This window comes from Pieris napi, chromosome 10 (genome assembly GCF_905475465.1).
Source record: "Pieris napi chromosome 10, ilPieNapi1.2, whole genome shotgun sequence".
NCBI classification, from domain to species: domain Eukaryota; kingdom Metazoa; phylum Arthropoda; class Insecta; order Lepidoptera; family Pieridae; genus Pieris; species Pieris napi.
In genome coordinates this window covers 8,375,418-8,401,071 of record NC_062243.1, presented here as the reverse complement: position 1 = coordinate 8,401,071, position 25,654 = coordinate 8,375,418, and the positions used below count along the sequence as shown (strand labels likewise).

Sequence of the window (25,654 nt, the reverse complement as noted above, 5' to 3'; positions counted from 1 at the left end):
TTTACCCTATATAAAAAGTATGTGTAATTTGAATTTTGATATGTAGTTTGATTTAAGTGTCACTTTGACAGTTTACATATTTCATTGTTTTTTTTAATAACGCATAACAAATAGAAGTATTTGTAATTTATCTGTGTCATAGTGAAATACATTACTACGCAGTACAAATAGATATTTAACCTAAAATAAGTGTTTAAAACATTATAATAATAATAGTGCCGATTTTTTTTAGATTGCCATAAGTCGAGAATAATGGTGTATAAAATGGCGTACGTGAAACCGGAAGAATGTCAGGAGTTTTATACTAAATCGGAGGTAATTACCTAAAATAACGGTTTTTGGTATCATAACAATGAGGTACAATACAGTTAATCTTATAACTTGTTTCTACACTTTATGCTTTGTTTTTTTAATTTCTCCTATCAAAACTATGATGTTTAAAAAAAACAAAAACTGCGCATGGTTTGTTACACAATCAATATTTTCAAATTTAGTTCTATATACAAATTGTCAATAAATCAAATCGGTTAGTTAATGTTGATAATTTATAAACCAAACCTGTTTTCAAGTACAAGCGTAAAAATTATTTCGGTTTTGTGAGCACAGACAAAAAATATATAAAGTAATTGTAACAAAACGCTTTCCTATTTTTGTCGAATTGTGTTTTAAATTTGGAGGTTATAAAATACGATTTTAATTTCTATCCTTTCAGTTAGACATAGACAGCATGTGGCCAAGTCACGTTCTTTGCGCTAGAGCGATGTCCGGTAAAGAGTGCATATGGCGTAGTGGCACAATATTGACTGTTCGACAAAACGGCCAATGGAGTTTGGTTAGATTTTTACAGTAAAATATTTGTTGGTTTATACGTGGGTAACACAAAATGTTTAGAACTGGCCAGTTAGAAATATTGCTAATGAAAACTTTTTTGAATTTCAATTTTAGAACTCTTTGGTAATGCATTCATTTGTCATTTGTTTTTGTTAATTGGCGGCAAATCTTAAACTCTTGTTACACGTGAAAATGAACCTAACGCGAGAAAATTTTCGGTCAATGATTTATTATGACTTTCGTTATGGGCTTACTCAACAACAAAGCTATGATTGTCTGCGATTAACATATTTTCTTAATGAAGCCCCATCTCGTGCCACTATTTACAATTGGTTTTACGAGCTTAAGCGATGATGATCCGCGTGAGGGACGCGATCCATTAACAGCGACTACTGAGGATGACGACGACGCATGATAGAGGAAGAAAAGAGTGTGAGTGACCTATCAGCATTCTAAAAATTTTCCGTGTTACCTAGGTATAATACTAGTGACGCGTCATGCCTTCGAGCGAGCGGCATTTAAAAAATATATGAATATTTATTTAATACTTTGGAAATCAATATAAATAATCAGCTGATTTCTCACATTCACGTATGACATATAGAATGATTAGATGGATCATTAATTACTTTTGTCGATTTTATTATACTTTTGACTATTATGTATTTTTTAGGTTGGTATCGGTGTAATGGGACCAGGCTGTAAGGCACCATCAAGATTTATTGACTACACTGTATATCATTTATGGGTAAGGAACAGTATCTTAAGAATCGGCCGACCAGCTGTCACCAAAATAGCTGATAACAATATTGTGTTAAGACGAAGTAAGTGTTTTTTTTTAATTTATTATTATGGTTGCCAGTACTTTTATAGTTTAAATTAGCAGCGTTTGTTATAAACATACTGAAACCTTCTTCAGTTTAAATATGTTTAATTTAAATAATATATTTCGTCACTTTATTTGTTCGCAAAGTTAGAGTGAGGAAAAAGTAAATTTGAGGCAAAGTACTATTCTTTAGTAAGGTGAGTTAAGGTTTAATCTGTCGTTAGATTTAGACATCAAGCATACTGTGTAATGGCAAAAAATGGCATGCATATTTGTATACTTTGTTGTTATCGGTAGTAATTTTCCAGGTTTGTCAAGTATACAAAGATTCGGACCATGTGATCCGGAAGAAACTAAGGCTGTATTGTTCACTGATAAAACATCAATAGATCAATATATTCCCAAGAAAGAAAACAGAGTCAGTTATAATGTAAGTAGGTGATCGGGAATCGAGGTAGTTTTTTTACTTATAGAGGGTGCAAGGTAGCTTAGTTACGGAAAACTTTACATAAGTCACATGAAATTAACGTTTCTCACAACCTTTCATCGATTTTATATGAATACAGCCTTGCGATTCTGTAACTCACTTTATTTATTCTGATAAGGAGGGAGCTTGTAGTTTATTGTTTATGAGATTGCTAAATCATACAATGACTGCTTCACGACTGATTTGAGCGTCCGCCGTTGCGAAAACCGCTGTGTGAGTTCGATAAGTGAGTTACAGAATCGCCAGGCAGTTAGGACATAATCAGGACGAGGTTTTGGTTGTCACGTGTTCATTACGTTGCCTAATTTTATTCGTTCGTTACTTAATTATTGCCCTTTATTAATGTCAGTATAATATGGTACATTATTTTACATAGACGTAAACAAATATACATCTCAATCTTTATTGTCATCTTTATATTAAATTAAATAAATCGGTGGCCCTACAACTTCTAGGTCTGGGCCTCAGATTTCTGTATCCGTTCATGATCATTTTTCAATCTAATAGGCAAGTAGGTGGTCAGCCTCCAGTGCCTGACACATGCCGTCGACTTTTTGGGTCATGTCGGTCCTCACGGTGTTTTCCTTCACCGTTCCAGCAAATGTTAAATGCGCACATAGAAAGAAAGTCCATTGGTGCACAGCCGGGGATCGAACCTACGACCTCAGGGATGGGAATCGCACGCTAAAGCCGCTAAGCCTACACTGCTCAACTCACTTTTATATTACTAAAAAAATAAAAATATCATCACCTTTACTAACTTTGATGCATTATTTTCTTCCTTACTCATATTTTTTTTTCAGTTTACTGTATTCGCAAACGTTGACTATTCGTGCGTCGTGTTCTACGTTCGCAATCGCATACCAAAAAGAAAAGAATTGCCCAAAATATTTCTTAGACGCTGGTGTACCTCCGAAAGACCAGTATGCTACGGTATGAGCTATTTACAAGTGGACTTTTATCTAGACATATTCTTTGTTAGGTCAATAGTTTATAATATTAAGGTTTATGGGAAAGAACTGAAGTTTTTGAATATAAAACGCACAATGGCGTATTTTAATGAAAAGAAGAAATCACCAGAGATAGCAACTTTAACTCCTCCCACATCAAAATCAACGACTGTTTCATAAATAACTATTTATTTAGAGGATCGTTGTCTATGTGTATTACTATTTTTTTAATGAAATTATTGTACTTACAATGTAACGTGCTATTTTAAAACTTGACCTTATATGACCTTAAGTGAGTGACTTTAAATTATTATGAAATTTTGTTTATATAAAAATAGCTAAATGATATATATCTACAACATATTATAGTAGGGGAGCCCACGTTGCTAAATCTGGATTTACTCGAGCGCCTTAGAGACCTATTGAGTTGCGAAGCGTAGATAGTAAAAAGATCATCGGTGGGGGGAGCGGCTATAGATTTTCAATTTTTTTAATGCCATATAAATGGTGCCCGGGTACAAGGTATCACCCTGTATATTAATCTGCCACGCTGTAGTAAATCCTGAAATCCCCGCCTACTACGAGTATTAGTCATTACAAGTAATTATAAGTTTGTTTTTTTAATATTATATAATGGAACTTTTTTAAACCTCTTAACAACGCTTTAGACTTTTAAAATGTGTCTCATGAGAAAATTCAAGGGACGTAACATAATTTGATAAGTTTTATGCGCTGCAACGACTGCACTTTAATGCATGTTGTATATTAGATTAATTGATTTTTATAGTTAAGTTGTGTAAAATATTTTATCTGCATAAATTCAGTCAAGCTGATTTAAAAGACAGTAGTTGTAGACATACAATAAAAACCTACGTAAAATATTATTCTGATCATATAAACTCATGAATAAAGTTTAGTTCAAGCATGATTTCATTAAAATTTTCCAATTTTCCAAGCCCTTTTCAAACATCAAAAATTCTGTGATAAATTGAGTTATGAAAATACAAATATACCTTTTACGACATATGAGCTTTTCCTTTAAAGGATTGCCAGTGAAGTGTAATATTTCAAAGTATATAAATTAGACTTTCTCGTACAACGTATATTTACGTTTGAATGTCCTAATTTATTTTCCCTTCGCACCTTATGAGTCGTGTTCGTTCAAATAAATTCATTAAATATTATTCCGCGTCTCATGTTATTTCAATAAAAAAACATTTGAATGAAAGCTCTGTAACGAATGTGAACGCGAAATTACATTATGATATTATTCGAAGTGTGCAGTAATCGTTGTTAGTTTATAATAAACTTGTCAAAACTAAATCTAATATTAAACATGATTATAATAGTAACTTAATTAATCGACGAGAGGTTTCAACTAATACATGACACCATTGCAACCTATTGTCAGATAAAATGGTAAAAGTTTATGCTTATGTATATTAAGTATTTATGTGTGTGTGTATTACAAAAATAGCTTTCTTTAATTATGATTAAATGGGCGTTATATGAAATTTATTGGATGTCTACCGGAATTGAAACTATTATGATATGTTGATAATATAAAATATTGCTCATTGCTCTCTTAAAGAGACGAAATCTACGCGACTTTAATTTGTTTAAAGGACCTTTGAAACGACATTACGACATAATTAAATGTCCTTATAAAATGAACGATTTAGCCACTTTAATTTAGTGGTTAACAGATGGCGTTAGACAGAAGGTCATGAGTTCGATTACCAGCAAAAATCATTATTTTAAGTTTAATAGAGAATGTTCTGGGATTTCAAATGTGTTAATTAATCATTCAAACGTTAAATTATTTTATTCAATGACTTTCTAAAACTAACGTAAAAATGTATATTTAAAAACCGCTCCGCATCTGCATTCAAACCGGATTACTTTTTAAACAATTTTAAGAACATTTTCTTCTTTTTTGCGCTGGCAACTCCGTTTCTTTTAAACCAACCCTTTAGTTGAACGAAGTTCCGACCCATTTGCATAATTTCACGGACCACAGTTACGCTTCAACCACTACATAATAATTTAATAAGCAAAACTAACGTAAAAGTTTGTCTTTGACCGCTTTGCCAATAAATAATTCGTTGGAAATGTTGATTTTATACACCAACAGTTATTAAATTAATAGTATATAGATTCATGTTATTTCAGACTGTATTATGTTTATATATTATGAATGTAAATCATTACTACCCTATCTTAAGCAATGACTTTATCAATAGGGCATAACAATTTATAAGAGGTAAAAAAATCTTAGTATACAGAGAATATTCTAGATAGATATCTATAGCCGATTCTCAGACTTACTGAATATGCATATTAAAAATCATAAGAATCGGTCGAGCCATTTCGGAGGAGTATGGAAACGAACATTGTGACACGAGTATTTTATATATTAGATTGTCGGCTTTTACCCATATTAATAAACCCGATAACAAAAGATAGCAAAAAAGTTTTTATCTCATGAACATATTGTTTGATGTCAGGTACAATGGACATCAGAAATACACATTTGTGAAAGAAAGATAGCGGTTAAGTGCGTACTAAGCCAGTTAGCTAATAATTTTAACCCCGGATATAGAACATGTAATCCACAAAAAGCGGCAAATGTTACAAATAGGTAGATTTTAGGTCTATCAATAAAACGAACATTTAACTACCCACAAAAACAGTGTGTGTATTAAATATACATAAGATCGTTTTTTACGTAGAATTTGACATATAAAATTCAATTACTTTCCAACATAAACTTTTTATGTAAATGCAACTTTCATGATAACCATTTTGCTTTATAAGGTCGGAGCATGTTATTCATGAAATTAATATTTTAATAAATAAAGAGCGGAGATTCATAGTTCATCCATTCATCCCTTTACTTCAATTTGTAGCTAATTTCATACATTGCATCAGCACATAAAAAAATCTTCAATAAATAAAAAGTGTCCTGAGGCCATTGATATATATATTGATATGGTTTTTTGTATATCAATGCCTGAGGCTAGTCAATCAATATAAAATAATACTGGCTTTGTTATTTACTGTAGAACTAACTACATATCTAAATGTTGCATGAAATATCGCATGAAAAGCTGAAAAATTCTACAACTTTTAATCAAACATTTTACGTAGATTGCTGAAAAAAGTGCACCAAAAACTAAACTGATAAAATACTCTAACGGACTTCCATTGTCACTAAGCTTTCCGACTTAGTTTAGTGATGTTCAGGTATCGATAGTAATCGATAAATTAAAAAAAAATCTTTTTGGATGAAGTTAATTTTAAACTTTTAAGTAGTGTGTAGTGTAGTAGTAAGTGCTTTAAGTAAAGAATTTTCATCAAATAATTATATTAACTTTTAATATAAATATATAACATAATTCTTTAAACATTATAAATTCCGTTAAAAAAAATAAGTTTCATATGTGTAATCTCAATAATTATATTCTAAGCTATTTCTCACATTTGACCAAGTTTATTATTAAATTATTTTGATATTACACTTTTCATGCGCTACTCTGCGTTCGATTATCGCTTTCAGGCCCAGAAGGCTAATCACCGGCTTCTTAGCAATCCTCAAACGCATTCAAGAGGTCTCTAGTATTGAGTGTCCATGGGAGGCAATAAGTATCAGTTAACCACAGGTTGGCGTCCTGTTCGGTTGCTATATTATAATATAAATTAAATCAATTAAACAGATATAATACAATATTTCACGACAAATAAAAGCTTAGAAGCCCTGAAGCGCACATAATATTGTTGTCAACATCTAACGTTATAAAAATATAACTTTTAACACTCGAAGTTGTTTCCAACTAGACTGGAGTTCTAACCATTTAACACAGAAACTTCTCAAGTTAAGACTCTTGAGAAATGTCACTTACAACATTCAATTATACAGGCGAAGCGACAACGATATTATAACTTCTTGTATTTACGCTTAGAACGACGCCTTGAGTTATATTTGTTACAATTTTACGCCAATTTTCTTGTAATAATTTTGCTATATTCGCCGTTCTAATATTCTAGTTGCCTTTAGCTTTTAATTAAGTCTTTCAAATTTATTCTAGAATATAAATTTGAAAGTGAACTTAATCGAATGTTTTCAAATAAAATATAGATACATTTGTTAAGACTATAACTTTCATTATAAATCAGTAGTTAGCACACCCGATTATTAATTCAGATTCAATGTCAAATACGTAAGTGATGTATTTAAATTAAAGTGTACCTATTGTCTGCTGTGGTGTTTTGAAGACAAAAATGTTTAAAGTTATCGATATTTTGACCGACACTAGTATTAGTAGATTGACTATAGGAAGCATTTCCAATAGATTAACTAGTTCATTCGCACAAGATTTCCCGATCCTGTTTTAATGCTTTTTAAGTAATAACTAAAAGTATTTTAAATCTCAAATCCTTTTCTGCTGTTCATATGAATTCTTATTCTTTTGATTCGGTGATTATTATGATTATTGTACTATAAAGGATTTTTATACATTAAAAACCAACTTATGCTTATTGCCACAAAGAACGGTACGGTGGCCGATTGTGGTGGTCGATACACAATGCATACTAAAATAATAAGTCTTGAGTACATTATAATGACTCCCTCTCCAGGAAAGAGACACAATATTGTCAGCTGTAAGGATTTGGAGAAATTCTATTAGTTTAGGAACAAAGAGAGGTTAGACTGATGTTGAATGATACCTTGCGTCACAATAGTTCTCAAAAAACGCACTAAACATTCACCATAAAATTCTAAATAGAGGACATAAATATTGACAAATATACTGAACAAAAAGTAGATGTAAAAATGCATCTAACGAAACCCGAGTAAATCTCAACAAAGACTAAACAAAAAAATGTGAGGATCGGCCGAGTAAAAATATTATGAAATTAAAATTATGTATTTCGAACAGTTATATTTATTTTATTTATTTATATTATCACGGCTTCTTTCCGAAGGGGTAGGCAGTGACCACGGATCTCCACTTGTTACGGTCCTGACATATGTTTCTCGCTTCATCCACTTTAACGACATTCACCATGCATGCTCGACAGGTATGGGTACTTTTAACTTGTCCTTCTCTAGTACCTTCTGGATTTGGTCCAAGTATGTACGACAAGGCTTATTAAACGCTTCTCATTTATCCGTTCTACATGTCCAAACCACCTAAGCATTCCCTTGCGTATCCCTGTCATTACGTCCTCTTTGAACCCATACTGCTCACGCATCTCACTATTACCTATCCTATCACGCAATGTTACACCACACCTACTTCTTAACGCTCTCATTTCCACGCCATTTATTCTACTTTCATTTTTTCTCTGCTACACCCAATATTCACTCTATATTTAATGATTTTCATAGCTTGATAAAATGTGTTTGATATACAAACAATTCCGGTACATTTAGGTTTATCTACAGGAACCCATATGCATATACAACACAATTAGTATTAGCATTGACTTGGATTTCTAATTGCGGACGGTATCAGTGACTTCGAAATACACACACCGTACACACTACTGCATATAGACTGTATATATATATACCATCATATAGCGTCGCCACGGCATGCGTCGCCACGCCAGAAATCGGTTTTACGTGCGGCTATAGATGTTTCACATCAAAACATTCACTCTAAAAAATCTGAACATAATTCAAATACATAAATTTTAATATCTCTGAAGCGACTTTATAATGCATTCGGACAGGTTTTTATGCTTATCATTTATTATATTTAGCGCTTTTTCTAGTTATTTTATCCTTTCTATAATTACGAATCCACATAGTTGATAGATTTATTTATAGAAAAATTTAGTCTTAGGAATATTAGAAAAAAGAAAAGTAATCTTAGGAAGAAAAATTTTGTCACTCGTATGGTTTTTTTAAATTAAGTTAGTATGGAGCTTTAATTCATATTCCTATATAAAATTATTGTCATAATTTCGGTTTTTGTAAATATTATTAGTTGCTACCTAAGTAAGAGTTTCAGCGATTAAATAAATAATAAATGGTTTATTAAAAATGCAAAACTGTTTAGCATTCAATGCGCACTGTATTGCGATTTGCCGCCAAATTGGCTCCGGAATAATCGTGAGATATGAGGCAGCAGATAAGCCAGACTTAACCAATATCCAACCTCCGACCAACGAACGATAATTAACGCATTTTCATTAAACTGATCGATTTATGATTCTATTAAACCTTTTCTATACAGAAACTGAAGTGCTTAAAGATATTGTTAACAACAACATATCTCGCATTGCAATGGAGATGCAATCTATTTCTGTGTCAATAAATTGTATTGAAAGACTGTCAAGTGACATATACAGATAAGGCGTGTTCTGTAGAGTTTTTATCTTGAACTGGAATCGGACCATACCCCTTGTCTTGGTGGTTAAGTATGCAAATCGCTGGCAAATAGGTAGTAATTTACGTATGGTAACTAGAATAAATATTTTGAGCTTGAACAGACACCGTCAACTGCACTAAGGTCTTCCTCGATGTCTAAATTAAAAACAAATTATTTTCGATATACGTCTTAGTAGAAACTTAGTATAACCGAAACAAAAACGCATTAACGCTGTTTCTTTTTATTTTAGAGTCTAGGCAGTTTAAACGAATAGCAAAAAAGGAAGAAAAGGATTCGGGATAGAACCTACTGGCTTTGTAGAGTGGTAATCTTAACTTACGGTTAAAATGTGTTTTAACTTAAACTCGTTCTTTAGTATGAAGTTTAGTTTCTTGAGTTTAACGTAGCAAGTTGTGTGTGTAAACAGAAACATATTGCATAAAACAGCATCATTACTGTAACAGTTCGCTCTTCTATTTATGTAATTTGATTTGAGAGCATGAAGTCTTGTAACTTGCGAAATTGTAAAATAGTGCTTTCTTTTTTCGTAAGTGAGCTGTCGGCCTTTTAAGAATTGGTACGCTCTTTTCTTGAAGGACCCTAAGTCGAATTGGTTCGGAAATACTTCAGTGGGCAGCTGGTTCCACAAAGAGGTGGTGCGCGGCAAAAACTGCCTTAAGAATCTCTCAGTTGTGGAACGACGGACGTCAAGGTGATGCGGATGGTATTTTGTATTCTGCCTTGACGTCCGATGATAAAACTCAGCTGCAGGTATTAGTCCGAACAACTCCTCTGAACACTCTCCATGGTAAATGCGGTAGAAGATGCAGAGAGATCCCACATCTCTAGGCAACGCCAAGGGATCAAGCCGTTCGGAAAGTGACTGATCGTCGACGATTCGAATCGCTCTTCGTTGAATACGGTCAAGCGGAAGGAGCTGGTACTGAGGAGCATCCGCCCAGAGGTGAGAACAGTACTCCATGTGGAGCCAAATTTGTGCTTTATAGAGTTGCAAGCGGTGGCCCGGGGTGAAATGCCGTCTTTCTATCCAGTACTTTTAAAATTATTTTAAACGTACAACCATTTTGAAATATAATATTTTCATCATCATTAATCGATTATTAAAAGTATCTTACCATGGATGCATATATAATGCCTCTGAGGCAACAAACAAATTAATTGAGCAGACACAAAGCGCTAGACTTGGCATTGTTCGGGCGTGCTATTGTAGGCCTATACAGGGACGTATTATAAATATTATATTTTGAAGTTGAATATCGACTCTACATCTGAATATTTTTCGAGCAGTTAGCCTAGTTGTTCGAATCGTGACTATGCGGCAATGGAAGCTTCCATGTGATTAACTGTTGCTTGTATGGTAAAAACGGTTGCGAGGTGACCAGATGCCAAGTATCAACGACATGTCATGGAACACTTAACTCATTATACACTTAACTCCTATAAAGAAAATAATAAAATACATAATATAATAAACACTTTTACATCACCAACATGATATGAACCGTGAGGCCCATACCTATAAATTGATTTCGCTAATTTATTCTTGCTCGCTCTTTCTCTAATTTCTTCTATAAATTTTATTGTAAGTCTAGGCCAGATATAATATACAACTGCTCTTTTAGGAGAATACATCCCTGTGCTTCAAACAGAGCATTGTGCAATTACTAGAGCTAAACACGTCCGATGTTTTAGGCTAGATTTCATTGAGATAAGGCTGTTTTGATCCCATTTAACTAACAAAGTAAAAACCTTTAAAAACGTAAAATCCACATCCTAAAATTTCGCACAACTTGTGAAACATTTTAGTTTAAGATCTCATCATTATAATCTAGTTTAATGTAAGTTTGTAAGTACACTAAGTAAAAGTGTTTAAAATAAAGACAATTGAAAAATAAATGATGGTTACATTTATAAATTTAAGGCAAATATGTTTCCTGTTCGTACCAACAGAAAAATAAATTGTTTTGTGGGAGATTGAGGTCAGGACCTGGTCTTACGCATGTCTGCCAAGTTAGAAGAGCACGAACCAGCGGGCACAACGGAGTTCAGGTAGCACACCCAATATATCTATAGTTCCTGATAATTTTAGACAGACTTCTGGACATTTAGGTCCAGAAAATATTTAATAATAATAGCGTAAAATGCTCTACCAACATCCTGATCACAGCAGAGCATTTCATCTGCGTTTCGTAAAATAAGATCTCAATAAAACAGCACATACAAATGAAATAGTTCCCTATCATCTATATGAAAATTAATATATATAAGTAATAAGTAGGTAAGTAAGTATATAAGTAGTAATAATAATATAAATAAGGTTTAATAATAACTAACATAAAGAATAATGAGAAAAATTAAATAATTTGTAGTTTTCTTACACTTCACTGATTTAAAAAAAACTTTTAAGGGCTCTAAGTGCTTGAAATCCGTTTATTTTTGTGCCCTGTTGATAAGTGCTCTACTAAGTTCACAGACATGTTATAAGGCATGTGCGCTAATGAAGCCATAGCCTGTGTGGGTAGAATGCGAATAAAATTTCTTACTTTCAGTATAAAGTCACGAAAATTTATAAAAATCAAAACACTAAGTGAAATCACGGGCCAACATGAAATTAAACCTTACGAAGCACCTCGACGTTAAATATTCATAGGACGACGTGGCACGCGGCCAATTTAAGATGAATTATTTAAAACTTCGCTCAAACATGGAGAATGGACTAAGCATTTCTTAACCAACTGATGAGAAAATATACAAAACATTTGATGTTTTTCATTACGAAGATTTATTGGAATACTTTTTTGTAGAAAAATTCATTACGTGCATTTTACTCTTTTGGTAAGTAACCTATACAAAAAACCTCGTCTATAAATGTGATTACTATGAATTTTATGTTGTAATAATTATTACGTATATCAAATACGTAATTCAGACATTTACCAAATTATGCAAACACCATCTTCGTGCAAATAAAGGATTATTATTAATTCTATGAGCAAAGACTTTCGAGTAAGAGCAATGTTAGCTTAGCGACTAGGTGCGCGATCCTCAATCCTTATAGGAATTTTGTTATTAAATACTTATTTGGGTGGTGGAAAATGTAAACATCGACCGAGTGTCATTTCTCTGTATAATAGACCACAAGCCCATGAACAAAAAATACCTGTGAAATGACCCAACGTGAATTACGCTTAGAAGGCTGTTACTATATCTGAAAATAGCTCTGAGCACTATGCCGTCATTTCTGAGCGGTACATGTGAGTACGTGAGTGAATGGACTTTCTCAGGTACAATTGGGGAATTTAGACTAATTATTAATGTACGGCTTTGTTATAAGTGTATAGATGATTAAAAATAAATGTCGAAAAACATAGTGCCGTACTAAAGTGATGGTGCCGGAAGTCGGTGAAAATTTTTAATTCGACGACAGTTGCAGAAGCAATATAGGTCATTTATTACTGTACGGCATTTGTGTGATTCCTTTTGGACACATATACAGATACTTTACCCGTAAACGCCGTACATATTTCCAGCGGAGCGGTCGAAAGCCAAGGGTCGCAACATATGTCTGATTAGCATATAGGTGATGATGATATAGAACAACATAAAATTAAATGATCTTGAGAGTACTTCATAAATAAATAACATTTACCAGCATGCCGTACATTTTTTGTGGAACACATAGGTGTATGGGGTAAATTACTTCCCTCCGAAAAGAGTCATTTTCCGGTGACTTTTATCTGTACGGCAATAACACAGGTTATTAATACTTTAGACAATCTTCAATAAAAGATAAATGCCGTACACTTTCGATAGTCCGCTAGTCTGTGAAATGGCAGATTATACCACCACCTACCAATACAGGGCGTCCCAAAGTTATGGGATATGAAGGGAAAGTACCTTAAATATCTACGATATTATTATATTTAAGGTACTTTCCCTTCATATAACATAGTAACATAGTATTTTAAAAAAAGGAACTGCGTGAATATATCTTTCTAATCAAATTAAAAACATTATCTATCGTATTCGGCCTAAAAAAATCCCCTACAAGTCTGTTACTTTAGAATTAAACCAAAATAGCGTGCTATTTTGGTATTTTTGGTATTGATACTGAAGTTTTATACCTTTACATTTTTGTTAAATAATAGGGGAAGATAGACCTAATAAAACAAGATAAATTTGTGATCATTTATTTGTTTCAATCAAATTTACAATTTATAAAAAATAAATTTTCGTTATGATTTCTCACGATTTAAACATTATTTTTAGTACTCAAGTGTTTATTAAGATTCTAATAGCACTTTGAAATTCTTGCGTTTCGTCCTTGAATATCTTCTTATCTTTCTTTTTTTAAGGTTTTTTCTTCGGCGGCTCAGTGGCTTTATGAACCTTATGTCGGTCGGAGTGACCAGTTTGCAAAAGCTCTATTAGGTCTAACACAACGGGTTCTATAGTTGTTGGAGCGATGTATTCGACCTTAATTGTCGTAGCTTTTGGCACATATGCTTCCGGTTCATCTGGTAACACCGCTCCCTCTTCCTCTGTAAAAAATATTCAATTATCAAAAGAGACTCAAAAATACATTTTCTTATCAACCACACTGTTTTTTTTAATGGCGGCAAAAGGGCAGAAGGCTTACTTTATTTAAAATAATACCATTACTTTTGGAGCTTCACATGAAAGTATGGGAGTGTGTTGTCGGTTTTATATGAATTGGCATTTGAATCTAAAACTTCAATGACAAATTTATTTATTAATTTCTTTTAAAATTCCTTCTCCATATGCGACAAGACACACAAAATTGTTCCATGTACCTCGTACGAACTCGAATTACCTGCATAATTCACCAATGTTTCGGGTTTTATCTAAGTATAACACTAATTATGAGGATATTGATATTTACCACCTCACCAAAGAACATGTGAGAAAATATTTGAAGAGGCGAGAAGACTCGAATTTTGTTTAGGTTGTATTTAGTATTATTTATTGTTTTAAATATTAAATTTCAGTTTTCTGTATATAGTTTTGTCTATTGATGCGCTTATTTGTTTCATTTTTCGGTTATAATATTGTTTATCTATGTAATCTGTTTTGGCTTTTTGTACTGTCTAAGTGTTTGTTTTGTAATATTATGTATGTTAGCTGTAAGATTACTTATAATTAAATAAATAAATAAAATAGAAAGCATATTTAACCATATTGGTGTAGTTGGCCTAGTAGCTTAATCATGCGACTCTCATCCCTGAGGTTGTAGGTTCGACCGACGACATTGCACCAATGTTCTGTTATTGTGCTCATTTAACATCCGCTCGAATGGTGAAGGAAAACAACGTGAGGAAACTGACATGCTTTCAAAAAGTCAACGGCGGGCGTCAGGCATAGAAGGCATCTAGATTTTTATATCAGATACATAAATCTGAGGCCCAGGACTAAAAGGTAGCGCTACTTTTTTTTTACTAAACTTTAAAAAAATAAAACAGTGGCGCTACAACCTCTATAGGTGCCTGACACACGCCGTCGACTTTTTGGGTCTTAGAGATATCGGTTTCCTAACGATGTTTTCCTTCACCGTTCGAGCGAATGTTAAATGCGCACATAGAAAGGAAGTCCATTGGTGCACAGGCAGCGATCGAACCTACGACCTCAGGGATGAGAGTCGCACGCTAAAGCCACTAGGCGGACACTGCTGCAAAACGTTTTTTTATTTGTCCATCTTGAATAAATCAAGTTTTTAGTGAATAAATATCAATAAAACACCACAACAATAGTAAGTTCGGCAACGCCACATCCTTCAATTAGACCTTAGACAAAAACTTAGTTTTAAACTTAGAAACGCTACGAATTTGTATGTGACCATTGGTGGTTCTCTCACGTGACCATGCGTCATTGATATACAATTCCTAATCAACCAGGAGACTTAAAAACTATAATATACGCACCGTCATTTATTTCCTTGCCCTTTTCTGTAGTCGATGCATTAGAAAAAGGCGTGGTGGACCAAATATCATACGCCGGCACCCACACAGACACCTCTAAGGGCTCGAAGCCGAAAGTTGTCATGTGTGAAGGACCCCTATACTCCACAGGCTGCATAGTAAAGTCCTCGTAATAGGATCCCTCTTCCCATTTCCACTGCTGAATATCGAGCAAGGTCATGTTCTTTTGGAATCCCCATGCGAACATCTCGAATCGACATGTATCGGAGAACATTAGGTATACGGATATTTCGAAGACCGAACCTGTAATATATCTATATATTAAAAAATTATAATTTATTCATATAGGTAACTTATTATATACTTACGACGTAAAATAAAATACTCAAAATTTCAAGAAGAACTGGCAAAAATATCTCTGGCACTTTTTAGCCGGTGTTTGAAACTACACTTTCACAATCTGGCTCGAAGGACCAAACATGTTTGAAACAACATTTTTAACCCAAAAACATTTATTGAACGAAAAGAGAATAATTTTGCTTAAAAAACTAAACGTCAAATATGATTTTTTGAGATGCTAAGCAAGTTTTGAGATGTTTCGTAACTAGGATCGTTTGAGTATTACTACATTATACTGTTATAATGATGAGTAGAGAGCAGTAGATTGAGTTCCCCAAACTATATAACAATGTGATGACACATCTTATATCTACAGTACTTTTTTGTTAAGGTGAGAATTTATTATTTTTTATATCTTTTTCATTTGTAGCTTTTGAAATCCTGTTTGATGATTTTCTATCTCAGGTACCTAAAAATGAGTTATATTTATTAGAATCGTAGGTAAATAAAAATAGTAGGTATTTGAACGTACCCTTGTACGCATAGCAAGGCGGTCCATACGAGAATCTCGGACAGAAATGTTTGACTCGCATCTCAGATGCCGCTGACGCGTTTACCAACTCAAGAGTGAGACAGGTATACTCCACATTGTCATATATAGACATCTGAAAATATTGTTTTTATTTTTATTAATAACATCATCGAGCTATATAATAGAATCGCGATTATATTTGTGAAAGTTTTATTCAAAGTTGTAGTCTCGTAAAGACAATTTTAATATAAAACTTGATATATATGAATATATATCAGATAAATGAATAATCTAACCAAAGGTGTAAAAAAATAAACAAAAAACTTCCTTCAATCGCGTGCGCTGCGAAAACTATTAATGATAGAACAATATGATGTATAACAAATTTTCAGGAAACATCACTATTCTATAAAAAATGTCGCGACAGCATGTCTCTATCTTTTATACGTCTCAATAAGCGTCCTTTTATTATTATTTTTTATTAAAATACCACCGCTAGAAAAGGCTCTTTATTCGTACCTAGGTATTGATCAAAATAAATACCAACGTTTCACATAAGCTACAATTTAATGGCATAACCAAAAAAGCATGGTGGATTGGTGTTCTCCTGCCGTTTCTCTTGAATAGTTTACTACTATGTAATATAACAAAAAACTTAGCCACAGCAACGCTTGGCCGAGTCTACTAGTTAGTAATAAAAAACAGAAATTGGCACTTACATTATATGTGAGGAACTGGTACTGATTATTGTCAGTACGCAGTGAGATCATTTCACGGTAAACCAGATTTATTTTCTCTTCTTCGTCGCAAGCGCCGAAACGTTGATATGCGTGGAAGGCGTTACCACCTGGATTAAACATTGTAGGTTTAAGATAATTTCCTAAGAAAATATTCTTCAAAATTGACTTAAAAGTAAAAAATAATCAATATAATTAAATAAATCAGTGGGTATAACCTTTTTAGGTCTGGGACTCAGATTTATGTATCTGTTTCATGATTATTTGTTAATCTAATGGGCAAGTAGGGGCTCAGCCTCCTGTGCCTGACAGACGCCGCTTGTGTCTAAGGTTTCCTTCACCGTTCGAATGAATGTTAAATGAAAGAAAGTCCATTGGTGCACAACCAGGAATCGAACCTACGACCTCAGGGATGACAGTTGCACGCTGAAGCCACTAGGCCAACATTGCTCTTAATATTTAAGAAAAAAAATTAAAGTATAAAAAATGTCTATGTATGGTAGAGAATGACATATATGTATATGAAAGCATTGTGTTTATAAGACAATTAATATAATGTTAAGTAAGTAAGTACATATTATGTTATTTATTTATAATTTAAACTATGTGTCTAATTTTGATTTCTCAGTTAAACAACTAACAAGAACAAGGCAAGAACCAATCTTAAGCGATGACTGGATCAAATATAAATACTGAATTCATAAAAAAATATTTAAAAGTAAATAAAAAACCTGTGTTGCAACCCATAGCCAACACTGATTCACTGAGAACTATCTTTAGTTGGAGCGTGGTTTGTAAATTTGTTTAATAATATCTTACTTCTAAGTATAAATTTGTGTTTGGATATCTTGGAGATGGTGATTCTTCGGAACTTAGCAAGACTGCTTTCGATCCAGGGGAAGTAGCTCATGATGTCAAGATACCGGGAGGGCGCACCACAACCAGGGCCTCGAACCCCTACACCTAACTAGAATGTTTTTTTAATGAGCGTCATCACGTAGCGATAAATACAAACTTTGTTAAATTTATTTATTACTGTGGTAAATTGTTAAAATATATATGTGTCTAATGAAATAATAAGATAACGAAAAAGCGCGGCAAATTCAAAAAAAATTAGTTTCTTTTCCCTAAAAATTTGATATATTTTGTGGATTAAACTTACTTGATACTTGACTTTATTTTATTATTTTTTACATTGATAGTAACTGTATTTCTATGAAATTAAATACTATACGAATTTAGTTTTTTACTATTTATACTTAAAATGACTAGCATTGCATGGAAAACTAAAACTATATTTATTATAAAACAACTTTATTCGGAATTTTCAAATCCTGCGAAAGAAACGAAATATTCTATCAAATAAAACAAAGTTTAGGCTTTGCATGAAGTATCAAGACAATAAATCATACTAACCTATGAAATTCAATGACATTCTGTGTTGCCATCCGAAAGTTTTCAAATAATTCAATTATCTTCTTTCATTAGCCAGACTATCAAGTGGCGTAACATATAAGCATTTACGTATAATTTTTAATGTCAACGCCATCTATTGGCAAATGCTGAAGTCAAAACACTGCTTTAATTTATTACATCGCGATCCAGTAGCAATTAATATATGCACTTGAATAGGTATTCATTAACTTAAGGTTAAGCGTAACATGTAAGATGTGTTTGGAAGTGTATATCCGCCCGAATGGGGGACATATAGTGAATATATCAATAAATATTACCATTTGCCAACGTCCCCAAACGTCCCGTGAGACGAGCATACCACCCGCGTCCCACACACAGACGTCATTGTTATCTAACGACACTGCGCATGCGACGTGCGGCGGACGCAACTTTTTTGCGTATAACTGCAAAATCAAATGATTCAGTTAGGAAAAGCCCACATTAGCTGGAATGCAAGATTACCATTTAAAAAAAAGGGTGCGTGTACTTAGGTATGTACGCGCGTAAGAAGTTATACTTCTTTGGCATTATTAAAAATAGTTTTTGATTGCATGCAAATAATTAATTACAATTAAATACTCAAAGACTGGAAAAGGAGTCATTATCGTCAATAAAGTTCAGTTTACATTTGAAAAATTAAATATTTATTTATTTAATTTTTCAAATGTATTATATTATTCTCTTACATTAAGTGTAACATAAAATCTATTATTATTCGAATGTTGTTTTTAAATTATGTCCAATGCCGTAGCATCTTCCGTGGGCAACTTCATTCTGTTAATTTTGTGTCACGGTGCGCGCGCATCGTAAAATTTCACTCTCATAAATTTTTCATAACGCGCCTAAAGAAGTATAACTTCAAAAAGCACGGACATAACTTTACGCTTGTTAACATTTTTAACTGTAAAATACAATTTAAACAAAACTTACATTAGCTTTAACATAGAACTCCCGACACATATTGCCTGGTATGTGTGAAACCGGAATCACTCGTTTCTGGAGTCTATCGTAATCTATAAATAATTTCATTAAAAATAATTATTAAATAGAAACATACTCCTAACTAGCGTTAAAAAGATCTAAAGCAACTAGATGGTCAAATGTGTTCCTTTATATTATGCAAAATTTCCATAGACCTGCGTCGAATTGACAAATCTACTCTAAAATTATTCACCAAAAAAATCACCCAATCATGTGTGACAACATAATCAATGCCAACCTTTAATTTACTTAAAGGTAAACTTTATATTCTAGTGTTTTTTTTTTTAAAATTTTCTTTTTTAATTACGTATAAAAAACACTGTTGCATATTGTAAAATGCAATGTAAAGCGATTAAATTTACGTGAAAATTTAAAGATACATGGTAAACAGTAACTTGATACTTACTATCCGCGAACTTTATGACGTAAAGGTCAGGGCTGCGTAAGATCTCCGGTGGTGGACAAAGAGGTTTTATATTTACTGAAAACAAAAAACAAATTTTAAGTGTTTATTTAAAATAGCAACAGTTTCTTAACTATCTTTCTGGCAGTTTTAATAGTAAAACTACCCAAATGAACAAAAGTTTCGTCATTGAATTCTAGTGACTTTTTTTTTCAAATGAATTCTATAATTTTCGATATCACTTAAACAATCGAGTTGAGCATGACGTACGCTGCTGAGTACTTCGAGAGCAAACAACGTCTATGGTTAGAGAACGTTGAAGTATTAACTGCCGCGGGTAATTAATGGACTACACGATCAGTTATTAGATAGTAAAACAACATAAAAAACAAGTTGAAGAATTGTTTTTATATGCATTTGTCGCGCTCCTAACTGCTATTGTGACATTAAAACAAACCATAGTGGTTTTCAAATGTAATATACCATGATTCAAATTTTATTATTCGGTAAAATTAATTAATTAATTCAAGAAAAAAATTAGAAACAATTACACAACTTTGGATTATAAAAACATACCATTCCTGACGGGAGTCCTCAGTTGCACTAGTGCGATGGTGTTATATGTCTGATCGTATTCAGGGTGCATTAGGTAGCTGCGCACTCGCCTCCCTACTCGAGTCCAATCCTCCCCAAGAAGGACACGGGCGTTTGCCCTGAAATGGATTGGTGTCATTTTAATCAGGCTTTTCGTGCTGTTCTTCCGACAATTAATTTTTATATAAGAGAATACTTTTTTATCAACCAAAAAGACATTCCTAACGACTTTTATAATTTGGCTAAGCATTAAGGGAGCGTTCAAGTATTACGTCACGCAATTTTTGGAGATTGTTGCCCCCCCCCCCCATGTAACGCGCCGTGACGTTTTTCTGTACCCAAGTAAAGTGAAACGTTTTGTGACCACCTAAGCTTTTATCGGAGGATTGTAACACACCTAAAGTCAGTCTTAGGCATCGGTCCGATATCAGCGGCGGGCGCTATTACAAACTCCGCCTGTATAAGCGCCACCGTAGTTACCGCACGAGTTTCCCCTGTTTCACCAACTGCAACATCCAAATATCGTATTTACATTCTTACTTCATTCTTTAATTTAATTCTGTAGAAAATATTTGTACATTAACATCACGCAACGAGCGAAACTATATTATAGTAAAATTGCATTAATTATTATAATAATAATTTACATTGTCACTGTCTTTGCTTTTGGAGATGAGCTCTTAGAATAAGTAAGGCTTTTGAACTGTTTTCTCATTTATTAATTATTCAGTATGCCATGAGCAACAGCAGGATACAAATAATTCCTTCAATATCTGATTAACTTACAGTATGAATAATACAGTACACCAAGCCAAGGGTACTGAGTGATGTCAACATCGCCTATGCTTACATCCAAGTCATGGTCTATACCGCAGTCTATTAAATCTAAGGATACGCCATGAGTACGGTTCACTGAAACATATTAACAACATGATAATATGTCTATAAATAATTCGTCCCGGGAGTTGAATACAATTTAAATATATATCAACTTACTTTAATTGCTTCTAAAGATTTATACAAATCAGCAACTATCAAATGGTAAAACTGTGTAGTTTTATTTAATTTTAACAAGATGAATAATGGAACGGAAATTAAGGTAAAAAACGACTTAGCACAAACTCATGTATGTCAAATCCCGATACGTTTTTGACAGACGGGAGTCACACTTACCGCTAAGTCTGTCACCGTCTCTATTGCATTCAAAATAATTAAAACAAAAAATAAATATTTACCTGATAATATAACAATTAAAATAAATATGGGCTTGTGGCACTTCATTTTAAATTACTTCTATACATTACTAAAATATGTACTTTCAGCTCAAAGGTGTGTAATTAATTGAGTTTAATAATAATTTGTTTATTCAATTCTGTTTTCATCACATAAGGATGTTGTTATCATATTATTTTCGTAAATCTTTCGATGTTTACATTTTTCATGTATAAATCATAATAACCAATGTTGAGTAGCATTCATTATAATCGTGGTCTGAATATAAGTGTTTATTACTATACATAAAAAAATAAAATCAAACCTGGTTGTGGTGATAATATTACAATTAAAAATACGAAAGTTTATATGACATAATTTATTCTTATAAATAGTATAAAAATAACTTTAATCCTTAACCTAAACTATGAACTTCTTAGACCAGTTACTTTTCTGTATGCACTAAAATGTTCTAAATACTGGTATATTGTGTCTATTGGAGTATAAATCTCATTCATTCTGCTCACAAGGTGTTGGGGAGGTTGTATATTTATTGTGGGACCTAAAAGACCCTGTAGAAATTCTCGGAGAAGACCCCATACAGCATTGGCCATGACGCATGGTCGATATTCCACCTAAAGATTAAATGTTTATTTTATTGAGATTCAAACAGAATTGTTTCTTTATTTGTTGCTGATAATTTTTCCTTAAAAGCATGCTGTTAACATACATTTACAACATGATACAATTATTGTTTTGCCAAAAATCAAACCCAGTCTTTGCAAGCTGAGTCACAGGAGTAATGTTATCTTTAAGTATTTTAGCTGTCATTAACAATATTAAAACCAAAGTATCTAGTTTGGAAGATGAACTTCATATCAAAACAATATTTCAGCTGCTGACAATATTGTTTATTGATGGCCTACATTTAACACAACCGTTAAGAAAATAGAAGTGATTCAAAGTCTTAGTTGTTCGCAAGACTGTTACATTTTTGCAAAACTAATATAAATAAAAAAAAACTTAAATAGAAACATACCTCTACCAACACTCCTTTGAAACTTTGATTCATAGTAACAGAGCCAATTTTCACACAAAAATCTCCAAGTTCAAATCTTGGACCTTTGCTTTCAATTTTTGTTTGTTTTTTGGATGTATAATGTTGTGACAGTTTCATCATTAACAAATCAAACAACCCATCTGCTATTACATGAATATTTTTTGTTCCACTTTCTAAAATTGAGAAAACCGAGGCTGGCTGCTCAGAGTTGTGAAGAATGTGAACAGTTTTAGTTGTTCCTGCAACTGATAAACAAATAATTTAAAGGATCATGTTTAAGAAATAAAATTAGTTTCAATTTATATGCATTTAGTTATAAACATTGTTTACTATATTGTTTATATAGTTGATCTGCAGTTATAAAAAATTTTAACAAACATCTTATATGATTCTTTGTAATAAACAGAAGACTTATTTAAAACATACTATGGATGAAATCATGATACTAGTAGAATTTAAAAAGATAAGAGATCACACTGAGATATTTTTCTGTCCTTCTGACTTACCCATTTGAGGATGGGATAAATAGCTTTCGCAGTCCACTAGAAATTGACCTTGTTGTGTAGCACCAAGCGCTAATAATCGTTTTGTTAACAGCTCTATAACAAATGTACCAGTTTTGTTTTCGGGAACTGGATATTGTTGTAACCTGCATGAAAATGTTTCCTAACAATTCGTGGATATAACAGTATATTAATTAAGTGAAATATTAAATACTTACACTGTGACTCCCATAATATTACCGTTTATTGGTATTATATGATTAAATTAACCGGCAAAATAATACGTTCTCGAGATATTTATTAGTATATCAATTATTTGTTGCTGAATTTCAAACATTAAGTTAATTAAAAATATTGTAAATGTAGTATGTTTTACACAGCTTCAGTATTGGAGTAAAGAAAGAGATTTTCAAAAATAATAACTATAATTATATATATTCTAATTTACAATTTCAAAACAAACTCGATGTTGGATGCACAGATGGCAGATAAGATGACGATAACACAGATATAGTAAAAAAACTGTAAAGAATTCGGTCCCTTTAAGTTTGAGTATTTTAAGTACATACATATATCATAACTTATTTCTATGAAGAATCAAGAACTATAATAATAAGTATTATAAAAATATCCTTTACGTGTTTATTATTTAGTTATCTTTATTTATGTTTCTATTGTGATATGTCATCGATTTCTTGGCGGGAATTTGAAAAAGCGCGGTTCAATTTTTTTTCAAAATTGTATTTTAATTAAAATAAATATTATTTCTTTGTAAATAACAGTATAAATTGGCAAATTAAATATAAATATAGTGAATAAATAATTAAAATGGAAGGAAACGAGGGGGGCGGGTTTGACCCGCCCACCTCAAAAAAGAGACCACGACGGCGGTTAGAAGATCTCCAAGATGTTTCTGATGCTGGCGGCGGAGGTGGTGAGAAAGACTCTTATATGGCATATCGCAAGCCCAATTATAAAAGGTTATATCCTGAAAATTCTATTAACACAGAATTTAAGGTTTTCATTCAGAGCAAAAATATACAAGACAAGCTGGGAAATAAAAGCCCAATATATTTGAATCAGATATTTTCCGATATTAAAGGTGTGGTGGCAATAAGGCGTATTGGCGCAAATAAAATTGTTGTGATCTTCAGACAACATAATACAGCTAACAATTTGATAAATAATAACAGCTTTCTTGATAAACACGAAATGAGAGCATATATTCCAGCAGCTCAAATTGAGAAAACTGGTATTATCAGATTTGTGCCCACAAATATTACAAATAGAGAACTATTTGCTAAATTGACTTCTACAAATGAAATAATAGCAGTTAGGAGATTTGTGAAAAAAATTGGTAATGAATTAGTCAGAACACAAACTGTAAGTATCACATTTCTGGCAAATACTTTACCTGAAAGTGTCCAATACGACTTATTTTTTTATAGAATATTTGAATATGTTCCTCCTCTGCAACAATGTTTTAAATGTCTTAAATTCAATCATTTTGCAAAAATATGTAATGGCAAAGAGCGTTGCTCTATTTGTTCAGGTGAACATTCCTATAAAGACTGCAATAAGCCAAATGAGATTTGCTGTGCTAATTGCAACGGACCTCATTTAGCTATTTCTAAATTATGTCCCATTAAAATGAAGAAAACATTAGAAAAGAAAAATAAAATAACTTATGCAAGCGTTGCCATTACAAAAGATAATGATGAGTTCCCTCCTCTTCCACCACGCTCCAACCCTATAGATAAAAAAGTTATTAGTGTAAATAATAAACCTAATGTAAAACATGTAAATAAATCTGTAAATAGTATTAATGATATAAAATTACAAATAATTGAAAACAGTGATGTACTTATGGCCCTGGTACAAACACTGGTTCAAATAGGTAATAAGATTGATAATGAACCCGTCACTGCAACTTATATAAAAGATATACTTATTAAGAATCTGTCAACATAATGGATACACAACCATATATAACACACTCTCTACGTATTGCGCAATTTAATGTTCAAGGTGCTAATAATAAAAAACAACTTCTTACAAAATTCTTAAATGAAAAAAATATTGATATTTGCTTACTAAATGAGACATGGTTAAAAGAACACCATTCTTTTTATATTTCTGGTTATAATTTCTACAATAAAAATTCAAAAAATCCTCGTAATGGTGTAGGAATATTAATTAAACCATATTTGAAACATAATGTCATAAATACTACTTTTTATGAAGATATACAGACAATAGCCATAAGTATATACACAGAAAATACTAGTATATCTATTCTTTGTGTGTACTGTCCTCCGTCCAGTAGGAATATAAGAATGAATAGATTGCACAATATTATAAGAGGATTACCAAAACCTATTTTTGTTAGTGGTGATTTCAATGCACA

At 32.5% G+C, this 25,654-nt stretch overlaps 3 protein-coding genes across 3 annotated transcripts; 1 reads left to right on the top strand and 2 right to left on the bottom strand.

Moving 5' to 3' along the window:
* Positions 1–264: 264 nt before the first annotated feature.
* LOC125053101 lies at positions 265–3,318 on the top strand. The gene is made up of 5 exons (XM_047654313.1): positions 265–315; positions 713–832; positions 1,505–1,655; positions 1,966–2,087; positions 2,948–3,318. The coding sequence occupies exons 1-5, from the start codon at positions 265–267 to the stop codon at positions 3,272–3,274; spliced, it is 771 nt and encodes a 256-aa protein (XP_047510269.1). The 3' UTR covers positions 3,275–3,318.
* A 10,353-nt stretch (positions 3,319–13,671) lies between these two features.
* LOC125053205 lies at positions 13,672–22,011 on the bottom strand. The gene is made up of 12 exons (XM_047654451.1): positions 21,708–22,011; positions 21,259–21,384; positions 20,870–20,978; positions 20,455–20,591; positions 19,882–19,956; positions 19,425–19,507; positions 18,773–18,898; positions 17,859–18,006; positions 17,022–17,149; positions 16,303–16,435; positions 15,435–15,734; positions 13,672–14,036 (listed from the first exon to the last, which is right to left on the bottom strand). The coding sequence occupies exons 1-12, from the start codon at positions 21,751–21,753 to the stop codon at positions 13,846–13,848; spliced, it is 1,602 nt and encodes a 533-aa protein (XP_047510407.1). The 5' UTR covers positions 21,754–22,011; the 3' UTR covers positions 13,672–13,845.
* Positions 22,012–22,048: 37 nt separating this feature from the next.
* Positions 22,049–23,737, bottom strand: LOC125053207 (mediator of RNA polymerase II transcription subunit 20). The gene is made up of 4 exons (XM_047654453.1): positions 23,466–23,737; positions 23,251–23,393; positions 22,724–22,989; positions 22,049–22,319 (listed from the first exon to the last, which is right to left on the bottom strand). The coding sequence occupies exons 1-4, from the start codon at positions 23,477–23,479 to the stop codon at positions 22,110–22,112; spliced, it is 633 nt and encodes a 210-aa protein (XP_047510409.1). The 5' UTR covers positions 23,480–23,737; the 3' UTR covers positions 22,049–22,109.
* Positions 23,738–25,654: the final 1,917 nt, after the last annotated feature.

What these genes read in the sequence shown, in the direction of transcription:
- LOC125053101 (XM_047654313.1), top strand. Translation starts at nt 265, where the DNA reads ATGGCGTACGTGAAACCGGAAGAATGTCAGGAGTTTTATACTAAATCG. An exon ending in AGTTTTATACTAAATCGGAG is followed by an intron (nt 316 to 712) that starts GTAATTACCTAA and finishes CTATCCTTTCAG; the next exon opens with TTAGACATAGACAGCATGTG. An exon ending in CAATATTGTGTTAAGACGAA is followed by an intron (nt 1,656 to 1,965) that starts GTAAGTGTTTTT and finishes GTAATTTTCCAG; the next exon opens with GTTTGTCAAGTATACAAAGA.
- LOC125053205 (XM_047654451.1), bottom strand. Translation starts at nt 21,753, where the DNA reads ATGAAGTGCCACAAGCCCATATTTATTTTAATTGTTATATTATCAG. An exon ending in AGTTCTATGTTAAAGCTAAT is followed by an intron (nt 18,899 to 19,424) that starts GTAAGTTTTGTT and finishes TTGATTTTGCAG; the next exon opens with TTATACGCAAAAAAGTTGCG. An exon ending in ACCAGTTCCTCACATATAAT is followed by an intron (nt 16,436 to 17,021) that starts GTAAGTGCCAAT and finishes CAATATTTTCAG; the next exon opens with ATGTCTATATATGACAATGT.
- LOC125053207 (XM_047654453.1), bottom strand. An exon ending in TTTATCCCATCCTCAAATGG is followed by an intron (nt 22,990 to 23,250) that starts GTAAGTCAGAAG and finishes TTTGTTTATCAG; the next exon opens with TTGCAGGAACAACTAAAACT. An exon ending in TCAAAGGAGTGTTGGTAGAG is followed by an intron (nt 22,320 to 22,723) that starts GTATGTTTCTAT and finishes TTTAATCTTTAG; the next exon opens with GTGGAATATCGACCATGCGT.